The 14102-nt window shown below is 43.4% G+C and overlaps 1 protein-coding gene across 2 annotated transcripts in view; it reads left to right on the top strand.

The window, feature by feature from the left end:
• LOC147033148 (suppressor of fused homolog) overlaps positions 1-14102 on the top strand; it is a 45393-nt gene that overhangs the window by 18186 nt on the left and 13105 nt on the right. For both annotated transcript variants that reach the window (XM_085871241.1, XM_085871240.1), the window contains exons 4-11: positions 1507-1649; positions 1825-1910; positions 5486-5558; positions 5697-5856; positions 10854-10980; positions 11074-11211; positions 12173-12311; positions 12845-12913. In XM_085871241.1, coding sequence (XP_085727367.1) covers positions 1507-1649; positions 1825-1910; positions 5486-5558; positions 5697-5856; positions 10854-10980; positions 11074-11211; positions 12173-12311; positions 12845-12913 — 935 coding nt within the window. The remainder of the gene's footprint in view (positions 1-1506; positions 1650-1824; positions 1911-5485; positions 5559-5696; positions 5857-10853; positions 10981-11073; positions 11212-12172; positions 12312-12844; positions 12914-14102) is intronic.

The raw sequence follows: 14102 nt of genomic DNA, 5'->3' as shown, positions 1-14102 counted from the left end.
TGAGTTCCTTTGATAGTCAGGGTTTTCTTTCATTTTTACACCACTCATAATTACGACAATGCCAGCATTACCTTCACCTCGCTCTGGCCGACGCCATTGCCTACGTGGGCGGAGCCCATGCAGAATAGTTCCTCTGGCTGTTTGGTGGGCGGAGCCCTCGCAGAATAATGTTCCTCTGCCTGTTTGGTGGGCGGAGTTCAAGGAGGAGCCTCGCGGCGGCCCTCGACCAATCAGCGTGCTACGGGTGGGGTGACCGCCGCTCAGCCAATCAGATCCCACGACGGGGATAAAGGGGTCTGCGTGACGTCACCATGCCCCCGGGACAATCGACGGACTTGCCGCTTGTTTTGGCCAATAGCAGGGTGACTAGGGGTTCTGCACGCCAAAACTGTCCAGTGAGGGAGAGCGAGGAGGGTGGCGGCATCTCCCCCCCCTCCCCGGGACTGTGAATAAGGGTGGGGTGCGATCGGACCACAAAAGCTGGAGATGGAGAGATCCTGGGAAGAAAAAGCTCGAGATTCAGAGATCCTGCCGCCAACAGAACCGCAAGGGGTGCGCGCCGTCTCTCTGAAGTATACAGAGGAGAGGTTTGGTTGCCAGGATGAGCGCTGAGCGGAGCTGAGGCAGCTGATCGTGGCTCGCTGGTGTCTGGATTTGGCTCGCCTCTTGCTGGTGCCCGGTTCGAATCAGCTCGAAGACCACACGAGGTGGACAGGACCGAGGCAGGCTCTGGTCTTCAGCTCGCCTTCCCCTCTGAGCTGGAGGCCTCATTTATGGCTGTGGCCAATGGTGTGTGTGTGTGTGTGTGTGTGTGTGTGTGTGTGTGTGTGTGTGTGTGTGTGTGTGTGTGTGTGTGTGTGTGTGTGTGTGTGTGTGTGTGTGTGTGTGTGTGTGTGTGTGTGTGTGTGTTGCGCCAGTCTAGTAAGTAGTAATTGTATAAGTGCTCTTGGCTGTACATAGTGCTTCTCTGTTATTCGGATAACTCTGCTTCTTGCGTGCCCCCTTGCCCCATTATAAATAAACCTATGTGTTAAATGTATCTGTTCGTTTTTGTGTTTTTTTATTGGTTTAACACTGTGCGTGTTGGAGAATTAGCCAGGCTGTTGCCGCTGTAAAGGGACATTTGGACCGACGGAAGCTCGGTGACCGTCCGCTCGGGTCGCACACGGTTTGAGCACGCTAGCGGCTCGTTCTGTACGAGCGCCGTCGAGGGTGAATTTCCCCGGTAGTTTGGACGACGTGGGTATTTCGGTAAATTGAAATTGGCAATCGACTCTACCCCACGTGGTCGACCTATTGGCGAACTTCGGTCCGATAAGGGACCCGTTGGCTCTGGAGTTATCCGGGGTGACTACCTATAAATTCTGGGTGTTCGGTGGAGCCGACTGTACTGCTCCATCTAGCGGTCATGCTCGTCACCGAAACTCGGCCCCGCAACAGAATATAATGTACTTCATTGGGATTATACGAAGTGGTGTTCCAACTTGTCACTGTTGGTGTTTACAGAGAGCAGCCTTTGTGCAGGAGACCATGTGAGTTGGCATGCTCCTTTGGATGGCAGCGAGTCTCGTATCCAGCACATGCTTCTTGCCTCCGAGCCTCAACTGCCCTCTTTGAACACCCCTTTGGGCTCGCTTTCCTTCTTACAGGTATAAGGAATCTTGGGGGTGTTAACATTTTAATCCAACAAAAGAATAGAGAATCTTTTAGAGGCCCTTGTTACAGAGGGTTGTTTATACTTGCCATGACATCAGTGCCACAGAATTAAAAAAGGTAAAATAAAATAAAAATCAGAATGTGATTTACATGGTGCTGTGGTTACAGGTGGTGGGTGTATGCACCGAGGAGCTTCGAGCTGCTCAACAGTGGAATGGAGCAGGGATTATCGAACTCATCCGCTTGGTTCCACCGTAAGAAACCTGGCTTACTCCCTGTCCATCCATTTTCTTTTATTATTATTCTCTCTCTCTCTCTCTCTCTCTCTCTCTCTCTCTCTCTCTCTCTCTCTCTCTCTCTCTCTCTCTCTCTCTCTCTCTCTCTGTCTGTCTGTCTGTCTCTGTCTGTCTGTCTGTCTGTCTCTGTCTGTGTGTGTGTGTGTGTGTGTGTGTGTGTGTGTGTGTGTGTGTGTAAGCATAGCATTGGGTGTAAATAACAAGATAGGATTTAAACTTGTGAGTTTGTTTCTTTAAAACTTGTCACGAAAGGCACCCAAACACTGCTTGCAACAGACAGTACTAAACATACAAAACGGCAATACCTGTACAGTATTGTTCAGACCTAGGTTAATGTTTTATCGAGGTCAGGAGTTGGAAGTAAATTTTGATGCTCTCAGCAGCATTGTAAGATGATGTGAATTACGCCTACAAAGTTTGGTGACAGTGCAGGAAGTGTTGAGAGACAGCAGAGATTGGAAATGAGACTGACAAAGGGACCATCTTTATTTACATGGATAATATGTGAAAAAGCAAAGACAGTTGGTAACATACACCCGAGGATGCTCCCTGTACAATTTCTGAAATGATTTTGTAAGAGAGATTGTGTCTGGGTAAAAGCAAGTGTCAAAATAGGAGAGAACAAGCAGGAAAAAGAAAGAAAGCTTCCTTGGTACATCTAAACTCTAATCCACCAACAAGGCCTTCATCTGCAGCTTGATGGAATACTGCTCTCTCTCCTCTGGGTTTGCACCCCTGCCTCAAACCTTGCTCAGCTTGTTGCTGTGGAAAGGAAGGCCTTCAATATTATTGGAATCTCCTGCGATGAAGCTGTGTTTCTTGGCCTATCACTTTCACATCACAGACAGGTCAGTAGTCTGTCTTCTCCCACCTCCTTCATGGTCTTTCACCCTGAGTCTCTCTCTGTACCCCCCCCACTACCACCCCATGTTTCTGCAGGGCACATGTGGTTTGCCAGCAACCCCCCTTCTCGTGAAACTCCCAAGACCCAGAAGCACTGCTTACCTCCACTTATCCATTCCTCATTTTTCTCACCTGTGGAACCATCTTCCAAATTCTCTTCAATGTCATTCTTCCCTCCAGGTCTTCAAGACAGCTGTTCACCACAATCTTAAAGCATGCCCTGTCCAAAACCATGATCTTTCCTCCCCTCAATAACTCTCTCCAAAACCAACTCTTTCCAAATGTGCAGTTTTTCCTTCTAGAGTTTACTTGTGTATCCTTGTTCACCCCATACATGTTCCCTTACCCCTCATTCTTCCCCACGTGCCTTATTTCTCCAAGTCTCACTTTTTTTTCCTCCTCAACACTGCTGTTGGTTTGCCCCCCCCCTCCCCACTCTTTATCCTGTTCCTTTTGTTCTTTTACATCGTGATCCATTTTATGTTGTAGCTCCTCCATGAACCTCAACTTTCTATACAAAATGATTGTTCTTTTGAGATATTGTGAGCACCTGGATGTGTGAATTTGTTTATAGCATGAGAGCTGCAGCTCACACAGGGACCATGCTTTGAGATAACAAGTAGTGTAACCTCGAGTCGATGGATATCAGATTAGACCAGACCACTTGCTAACCACAGTCGAGTGTCGGAATTTGTACGAAAGGCAGTCAATAAGTAACCTTAAAATGGCAATTTTAAATTTGAGAATGTAATGTGTAGTTGAAGATGACATGTGTTTTTTATCTATGGGTAAGAGTCATGTTTTGCCTGTTTTAGATCTGGCAACATTGAGCGTTTGATGTCGGTAGAAGAGTTCCAAGATGGCGGCTCCCTTAGAAGCATGCACCACGGAGGAGCAACTTTTTATCTTCCATTTCTTGGGAAGTGAGGGTGTGAATCACAGTGAAATCCATCACAGAATAACGATGCAATATGATGACGCATGTTTATCGCTGCAGCAGGTGTACGACTGGGACAGCAAGTTGAAAAATGGAGTGAGTATCCAGTGTGGCAGACACTGCTTTCTCTGGCTGGTCTCACACAGCCGACACACCAGAAATGGTTGCAGGAGTTGAGTGCATGCTAAGGGAAAACCGTCACATTATGCTGGATGAAGTGTTCTCCCAATTGAACATATGCCATGGTTCAGCACACCACGTTATTCACAAGGTGGGTACCTAGACAACTTGCTCCCGAACTGACAAAAGTCCACTTTTAAACTTCCTGTCCCAGTCGTACACCTGCTGCAGCGATAAACATGCATCATCATATTGCATTTTCATTCTGCGATGGATTTCACGAGGCTTCACACCCTCACTTCCCAAGAAACAGATGAGAGAACCCTTCTCCTTGTTGCATGCTTCTCAGGAAACCGCCATCTTGAAACTGCTCCACTGACAATCCTGCACTCAATGTTGTCAGATCTAAAACAGGCAAAACATGACTTACCCACAGATATAACATATGCCCTCTACAACTACACACATTCCATTCTCAAATTTATATCGCCATTTTAAGGTTACTTATTGACTGCCCTTTGTATTTTGTTCATGGGGCCAGCAATACATATCCGATGGTATTTTTCACAAAGAGTGGGGAAGTTAACGTCCACCAACCAATGCTTGCAAACGGTTACCCAGCTTAACCTCCATCCGAGGAACCTTGCCTGTGAAGAAGTACAAACCAGACAGTTTTTCGTCATGTCAGGAATGAAAACCAGACAAGAACTCTCAAAGAAATGGCCGCTCTCTCACAGCAAATGGGAGATGATCAACTCTTCTAAATTAAGCCTTAATTTGAAAAGAACATGAAAGACAGCTCCCTGTTTCTACTTGTCTGAGTTCTGGTTCTAATAACATGGATTGAAGAGAGTAATTCTTTCCTCTACAAAAACTTTTCTTCACAATCTTTTTTTTTTTTTTTTTTTTTTTGCTACAGGTTTAATGCTTGTAGGAGAGCTGTAATGGAAAATACACATGCTGAATTTGACTTATTTCAATCACAGACAATGACCTAACTTTCAAGAGCACTTTGGATGCTAGCGACACCATATTGTGATATCACGTTCTTCTCGCACTAACCGGGTGATTAAGGAGAAATTTCCTCCTCCCAATGGATGCCAAACGATGCCCTTTCCTCTGAATGCAGAGAATTGAGCAAGGAAACAACATGTACTATGTATTTGTAAAGTCTTTGGTATGACTTTCAGGGTCTAAATTAAACCACTAACCTCCCAGGCAGAGAGCTGACTCGAACCATATTGTGACTTGTTCTGTTGACCATGTTCTGTTTTGATTTGTAATTCCTTTATTTTTATTTTTATTTTTATTTTGCCACCGTATAGTTGATGGTTGATCAGACTGTCTGTGTACGAGGTGTTGTACTTCCTTTTTCTCTGCTGTGCAAAGTACATTTTGCATGTGCTTGCCAAACAGGGAGCCAAATGCGATGAAAAAGTAATCATTCAATTCTCGTGTACAATGTGATTCGTACATGCAAAAACCCATCTAATCATTCCGTTCTTCATTCGCACTTCTGATGAGCAAGGTAAAAGTACTTTCACTTTTATCAGTAACGTTTGCATGCATGTAGGGCTGGCGGTACGTGGCTTGTGACAGACATGAGACGAGGAGAGTCCATCTTCGAGTTGGACCCCCAGCTCCAGGTACGTCCTCGTGGGTTATGTAGTTTTAAATGTTTGCCATGATGGCTCAAGTAACCGGATTGTAAATGTTTATTTTTATTTTTATTTTTTCCTTTTGGAATTTCCACCACAGTGCCCTCAATGTGCGCTGCATTCCAGGATAGATTGGAGCGTGGTGTTGCGAGTGAAGGTTCAAACCTCAGCGGGGTGAGCGCTCGTTGCGCATGGGAAAGCTGTGAAAAGTTGGAAACTGAGCAAGGGAGGACTTTTGTGGATGTCGATGACTCGTCTCCCAAACCTCGTCGGTTGTCTTCCAGTGGTAAGTAAAAAAAACTTCATGGAATTGCAAACGCATAACAGCATTTACGATAATTTTCCTAATATAATCCACTTTTTTTTCCTTTTTTTTTTCTTTCCTTTTTTTCTTCTTTTTTTTTCTTCCTTTTTTTTCTTCTTTTTTCTTCTTTTTTTTCTGTCGTGTTGCTTGTGAAGATGATGGGAGGTTGTGCTTTTAGAAAGAACTTTGATAAGTTGTCGAGTCTCTTTGTTATTGAGGGTAGGACGCACTTCTCCGACGCATGCTCCCTGACCTGACTTGACCTGACCTGACCTGACCTCTTTGTTCTCCTCTGTACACCCTGACAGTGGAGTGAGGGGAGGGGAGGGATGTCATGTTTCCCCATATCCACAGCAACTGTCTGTCATCGTATAGAAGATGGAGATTGGTAAAAGCCATCAAGCAAAGGTTGCTGGGTTCAGGGGGTTGAGGGGATTTGTAGGGTGTTGTCCTGCTCCGTTTTTGGATGGTGCAGAAGGATGTGAGGAAAGGGGGAGATTAGAGAATAAGGAGACGTCAACAAAGGTTGGCGGTGCATATTCTCTCTCGCTGCGGTGCGATTCCATCACGCTTGCTGTGCGTTCTTCTCCAGCCACCATCTCTTCGGTTCAATTTGGCTTCTCCCACCTGCTACCATCGCCTGTTGCCATTTTCTCCGGCATGCCGCATGTTCTCCTACTCTTTGGTTACAGGCCAAATTTGTGCTTCTAGCGTATCCTTAAAACATTGTGTGCGTGCTTGTTGCGAGTGATTTTGTGTGTATGGAGTCTGATTTCTAATATTATAAAAAATAATTAAAAAGTGTGAATCATTTTATCTTTTTCATGTTCTTGTAAAATTAATTATTTATTTCTTGAGGATTGGCGTGGATTTTGTGTCTGCTGCCATTTTGTTGAACAATCAGGTTAATGTAGGGTTAAATTGTTGTAATTTTGTTTGACAAATGGTATTGGATTAGAGCTGACTGATCACAGGCCTGTGGCAACTGCTTGACATAGACCAGTGAGGAAAGTTTTAATCGGCCATCTTTGGGTAGAGCTCAGCTTTTGGTGGTCACTGTTGATAGTATTGCATTCTGATCGGACACTGTTCACTTCCATCGAACATCAAGAGGATAATGTGTGCATAATTGGATGTTTATAGAATATTGTTACAGTTGTGGGGGTAGATGGAAGAATCTAATAGGGAATATAGCATTGTGTAGAGTTGCTTGGTCCATGGACGAGTAGGAGGTATCTCGATGTGAGCTTAAGTGTTATGTGTCACTACACAAGGGGTGGTGTAGTGTTAATTGGCCTAGGGAGTAAGAATAAGTTCCCCAGTATGTGATTGCCCTCTGATTTTCCCACCCCCCCCCCCAATGTCTTTATAACCAAAATCATGAGAAGGAATAAGCAAACGTGCCAGCGGGCAGGAAGCCCCGCCTTCAAAGGTTGACAAGCGAAGTCATGCCCCCGAAAGACAATTGATGGACGTGATGTCATAAGCTGGCCGAGCAGGCCATGCCCCAGTGCGGACGAGATATGTCGGCGTGATCAAAGTCAAAGGAAGGCAGGTTGCGTGTTTTTTAAGAGGAAAAAGGAGTTTGCTTGCATGTTTTGGGAGAGCCGTGATTAGTAGGTTGGACATTTTGAGAGGCATCAGACTCGGTGGGCTTGTGCATTTTGTTGAGAGCTGTGATCAGAGTGGAGATACAAGACGCATTGTTTGGAGAGGCGAGAGTAGATGTTGAGCGCATGCCGAGGACGACACGACCATTGAATTTGTGTTGAGGTGATTTGGCTCGCATGGTGAAGTAAGACTGGCCTTTTGCTCTTGGTCGGGTGGGTGAAGATGATCAGAGCACACAAAGCCGTTGCACTGGGGCTTTGAGCCTTGATGTGAAGTGCCGCTCGTGGATTGCCTGCCATACTTTCATCCCACTACGAGAGAACTGCCTCTTCCAATTCTGCAAAGATTAGCTCTGGGCCAAGCTAAGTGCAGGAATAGTTAAATCGGAGGGTTTTTTTTTTCCTTTTTATTTGGTGTTCCCTTTGTCTGTGTGAGAGGTGCTTCGACTTTAGGATATATTTACTTTCTTATTATTATTATCATTACTTTTGAATTATTGTCCGTTTGTAAATATTCATTTATTTTCGTTAAATGTATTCCTTTTAAGAAACTGTAGCCGTTTGCTGTCCTGGTGCAGCGCCCCTGTGCTGTACCCCTCCTGGGTGGATTTCCTCTCCGCCATTACGCCCGTTAACGCGCGTGCATTAATCCTCTGAGTCTCGGTTGTAGTCTTCAAGGGAGAAGCTTTGCCATCCGTCCAGGTGGGGTTAAAACCCCCCAGACATGACAATATTTTGCCAGTTTACATGTGTTCGATTGTTTTTTTTTTGTTTTTTTTTTTCCTAAAATGGCAGCATAATGCTCATTGGACAACTCAGATGGTCGTGTATACCAGTGGTGCAGTACCAGATTTTGAGGTACCGGAGCGCTGCATAAAATGTCGGCAGTGACATCATTGCCAGATCTACCGTCACATCAAGTTTTGACATGATGCTTATTATTTGAGTCTCCATAATGAGTGATAAATGAAATACAGTACACACATTTTACCATGATAAACAAAAGGCATAGCAGTTGTCACACTAGACCTGGTGTTGGCTTGGTGGTTAGGGTGGTGAGCTTGGGATGTTAGGGTCCTGAGTTTGAACCCCTTTGGCTGCTGAATTAACACCAGGTGGGGTTGGTTCAGCCCGTCATCCTTCTGAGGTCGGCGAAATGAGTACCACGGTACTGGTATAGGGGCACAGCGTCAAAGGCATAGTTGTGCCCAAACAAAATTATAGCTACTTGGCAACCAAGCTACCATACAGAAGAAGAAGAAGTTGTACACATGCACACACACTTCAGAATCCCCTTTTAAGAAAAAGTCAGATTAGTTGGTTTCTGCTCTTTTACCATCGTTATTCGGCAAAACTATGCAATCCATACTCTAATTCACGAATTGGTGCTTGTTTGTGTGTGTTTTTTGTTTGGCGTGTTACTCCTACAGTTCTGGGATTATTACATCCAGACTTGCTGTATAGGATCAGCATGACCCCAATTAATGTTGAGGGGTGTTTTTATCTTTGCAGGTGGTGTTGGGAGGAGTGGGGCAGGGGTGGGCACGCAAATTCTCTATGTAAATGTGTATCGTGTAGCACCCACTCCAGGTGGGCGAGGGTATTACAAGTCTCCACCATTTACAGTACAGTGTTCCTGTCCCCACATTTTCCAGTGCAGTGAGATGTTTTGACCTGTAAGCAGTAGTTGTGTTTTGTTTTTTTTGTTTTTTTTAATATTTAATTAATTTTTTTGGGGTGGAGTGTTTGAGGCAGCTATCAGTTGCCTATGTACCACCCAAATAAAGTGTGATCCCAGTGTTTTACGGGCAGGGTAATTCATCAGTGTGTGTGCCGTCACCTCTGATGGACGTTAAACTGGGAGTCCAAGCTGCCATTATTCGTTCTTTAGTTGTCTTTTGCAATGTCAGTTGTCTTTTCTGGAATTGACGAAAGAAGACTAAGCGCTGGTGCTGTATTAAGAGGATTGAAGGAAATGGCAGAGCAGATAGGCGTGATGTTAACCTACTGTATGTAACATCATGCTTGTCTGCTCTGCCAACATGAGTCCATGCCTTTGATGTATTATAGGCTTCTCTTTGCTCATGCAACATGATGTAGACATTCTTTGTAAGAACCCCCACATCACTGATCCACCCAGACCTCAATTAGTTGTGGGGATCCAAAGTTTTCTGTGCCGACACGTCTTCCAGGGTGTAAATACTTTTTGTAAACATAAGCTAATTCACTTGATTTGGAAAGTTTGTCTCACTCCTGGACCATGCTGTATTAAGCAATTCACATGGCTCTGTGTTGCCTATAACCTGTACTGTTATAATGGCGCTCCCTAGATAAAGTGTCCAACATATTGACATATCCAAGCTTTGGAACAAGCTTTGATCCTGATTATTTGGCCATGAGAGCGCACAAAGCATAAGAACTCAACCGATCGTGAATGTGGGTGTTGTTTGTTTTTCTTTAAATTGTTGCAGAGCTAAACTCCGCCTTGGATGAATTGATTTGCCGGAGCGCCACTTCATTGTGCTCTGTCAGGACTACACCCCTATTCAATGCGCTCTGTCGGTATACTCTATTCCAGGCATGTAGGTGAGAGAAATTTCACATGTGCTTTCATTCCATGCAGCACTTTCCCATCCATCCATTGGGACCATATTCCGTGCAGAGCGTTGGTGCTGCTTTAAGCAGTCTCCTTGGCTATTGGGCACAATCCTGGATGGGTCGCCACTCCGACACAGGCTACCAGCAAGCTGGTACTCATTTTGCCAACCTCAGAAGGGTGACAGGCTGAGTCAACCCCACCTGGTATTGATTCAACAGCCAAGCGGAATTTTAACTCTGGACCCGAGGATCCCAAACCCACCACTCTAGCCATTTAGCCAACACCAGGCATATGAGAAAATGGAGAACACAATTGAATAAAATTGAATTTTTAAATATTTTTATTTATTTATTTATTTATTTATAACTGTCATTTTCATCGTTTTGTTCAAGTACAGAGCAGACACAGATGGGCTTTGCATTTTGAGATGCTGTCTAGTTGTCCTTCGACGATGTCGGAGATGGGGGAGACATTATAGTGAGCTCCGTCCATCCGACTGACTGACCATCTGTCACTGTACTTTTGTGTGTGTTACAATATTTCAAATAGCATTCAAAATTTAGCTTTCATATTACACAGATCTAGTCCTCATACCACCCAAAAGTTGGGGGACCGAGAGTATCTTCAGCTCCTTGTTTTGAGTTTATTTGTATGTAGCCTGTGGCTGCTTGGCTGCATCATCATGTTTGAAATATTATTTATTTCACTTTGTCCTTTTTACCCCTCTTGTTTATTGTGCCATTTTCTACTTTCTCAACTATGCTGTTCAGACACGATGCAAATCAAGGACGCTTTGACACAGGGCCTGGCTGTTTCTCAGAAGGCTGTTCTGCCCCCGATCAGAAAAGGCTCGCCTCCAACCCGCAATCCATCTGCAGATGAGCAGGACCTTGCAAGGTTGGCTGATTGCTAAAGGCATATACAAGCCTTGTGTGCTTTAAAACAAAGTTCTGAGGCTTCTCATTGAGTTTGCGCCGGGTGTGTGGACAGGCGTGCCGACATTGACAGGAGACGAGGGAGTGAAGACTCAGAACCCTTGCCTCAGGAACTTGCACCCACATGCTACTTAGAGCATCTACAGCTGCATTTCAATGTGGAAGCAGCCACTCTGATTCCACTTGCCCTCAGGTAATGTTGAGTCGCTCCAAAGAAGAAAAAATTACGTGTTTAGTTAAAGTTTCACTAATACAAATTTTCAGTCTTCAATTAAACAATTATTTCCGTTTATCTTTTTTTGTTTCTTCCTTATACATTGTCAATCCCCCCCCCCCCCCCCATAATTGGTGTACCACATTTGTTTTGCACGTGCAAGGTCAAGATCACAATAAAAACTTTCAATTGTCCATCAAATTGATGTAAAAACATGAAATAACGACATTTTGGGTGATTGGGCATTTGAAGATCGATGCTCTCTCTCGGGAATCAAATCCATTGCATTTCAATATATATGTTCCTTATGCAGAATGGAATTAATATACAAAGGATCCACAGTAATACACTGAATCTAAAGAGTGGTCGCACGAATCCTAAACAATCTTAAACAAGAAAATGAGGAGGCCATCTTGCCCATCATTACCATGTTGCACTCCCGAGTTAATTTTATTTTACTGCAGGTATAAAATGTCCATTTTTTCCAGCCGTTGTTGTTTTTTTTTCTTTTTCTTTTCTGGGTGTTTCTTCCCCTCACCCAGTCTTTCTCCAATTGTCCCTCTCTTGTGTCGCTCTACCGTGCTGGTTTTGTTTCCCTCCTTTCCACTGTGTTTATAATGTATTTGTGACTTCATGTTGGTGAACAACAATCTTCCTCATGCTTTACTTAAGCTCAAGTTAACCCTATCTTGATGGGGGTGACAACTTGTTTGAAATATTACCTTGGCAAAGCAATTTCTGTGCTAATTTATGCTTTCATCATCACATCATTCCAGAGTAATTCCTCATTGGTTGTAAGCATGGCAGTGGACATAAAGATGTGCACTGGCATTTGCCTGAGGAAGTATTACAGGTTGTGAATTTGTTTTATGGGTGATTTCTCGGCAATTTCTGAATTTGATTCTGCTGATGAGCACCTCATTGTTCCGTTTTTTTGCAGGGGACGTTTGCTCCATGGCAGACACTTCACATTTAAAAGTGTGTCTGGCCCCACCGCTATAACTCTGGTGTCTACAGGCGTGGAAGGAGCTTTGGCGAGTGAGAGCCAGCCATATGCTACCCACGGGGCATGGCTCCAGGTTTGACCCACTATTGGTCGCCATGTTGGGTTTGGGAAAAAAAAAACACTATATATATATATATATATATATATATATATATATATATATATATATATATATATATATATATATATATATATATATGAAATGTTTTCTTCTTTCTTTATTCTCTTTGTTATTTGTATGTTGATACATCAACAAACGCTCATGATTAACTTTAAGTAGCAACAGGGGATGTGTGAGTAAAGTATCAAAAAAATGTGATAATCCTGGAATACACAGAGTTAGGCTACAGAGGGAGCACGAGCCAGGAAGACTACAAGAGGAGAGTTTCCTTGTAACTTGGAGCAAAATCTAACCTTGGTAGAGGTAGAAAGCATGTTCTGCTGGAAGAACAAGAGGTATATAATTTATTGGATATGTACACTACATGTTTTTTTTTTCTCGGTAAATATTGATGTCTTATGTTGGCCAGATGATAAAGGAGCGAACTTTTAAAATTGATACAAATATGACATGAATGGATAATTGTGCATTCTGGCTGTTTCTAGGTTATGCTCACAACAGATGCTGTGCAGCAGCTTCTGTCAGACATGGAGGATATAGTGACATTGGATGAGGTAAGGCTATTAAGCTGATAAAATTTGAAACTGTACTGTACTGTAGTGAAGGATGGCCATCTTGCCTATCATATGATAGGATAGGATCATATCATAGGATAGGATCATAGGATATCATAGGATAGCTCAGAGGTAGTGCACGACCCTTTGAGCTGTTTCGTTTGGGTTTGATTCCTGACCGGAGTATAAGCTGTCACCCTGGCACTTTTCAGGCAAACCTTGGATCAGTGAGCATGCCATCTGTTGGATGGGACATTGAGATTGGGGTCCCATCTTCAAGCATTTGTTAGTGGACATTAAAGATCCTGCGGTACTTTATTTATTTTTAAAATTATGGTTTTAAAAATTTATTTATTATTATTTTGTTTTTAAGGAGTAGGCCATTGTATGCTGTACTTGAGCCAAGTTCCAAATTCCACTTATCGTTCGCTGCCTAGTGACTGCTTTAGCAGCTCTGGCAATGCCAGGCCATGAACAGAATGGTGAAAATTTAACGAAGGCAAATTTCAGACATTGCTAATTATTATGGATGATCATTATTCCATGTGGGTTAAGAAAATGGTTGACTTTGTCTGTGCGTCTGTCGAGATTTCACTCCATGATCGAGGAACCACTTTATTTCAATTGAATTTTATATTTTGAATACTGTATAACATGAATCGGAACACAAACCTGCAGTTTCACAATACTTTGGCTGTGAAATTAGCACAATGTGCGGAATCTCATCCCTATCGCCCATCTGGCAGTCAAACAAAATTGAAAATCATTATAAACAAGAAACTTTGTTTTTAAGGATGCCATAAATGACACAAACAGGCATGAATAACTTATTTAATGTGTCGTATAAGATGGTGTAAAAGACTTGGTGCCAACAGCGGAAAACTTCCGCTGTTTTTTTTTTCCTTCTTTTTCTCCCTAAGGCCTTTAAAACCTTTATTTTATTTCAATTGGTTTATATACTTGAACACTGTAGAACACAAATCACCCCATTGGCACTTTATAAAGCAGTACTGTACTTGGAAAAATATTTATGCCATATCATGCCTTGAGGGCAGAGTAACTGTGAGATTCAGCATTCAGACAAATATGGTGTCACCAAGCACTTTGTTTAGTGAAAACTGCAAAGCAAGAGTTTAAGGAACCTTCCCATGTCCTTTTTCTCAAGACTTGTTAATTGGCTGAAAAATAT

Source organism: Eptatretus burgeri, chromosome 2 (assembly GCF_056783735.1).
Source record: "Eptatretus burgeri isolate ZD-2024b chromosome 2, Ebu_testis_v1, whole genome shotgun sequence".
NCBI lineage: Eukaryota > Metazoa > Chordata > Myxini > Myxiniformes > Myxinidae > Eptatretus > Eptatretus burgeri.
Note: the sequence above shows the minus strand (reverse complement) of the source record. Positions and strands in the feature narration are given on the sequence as shown.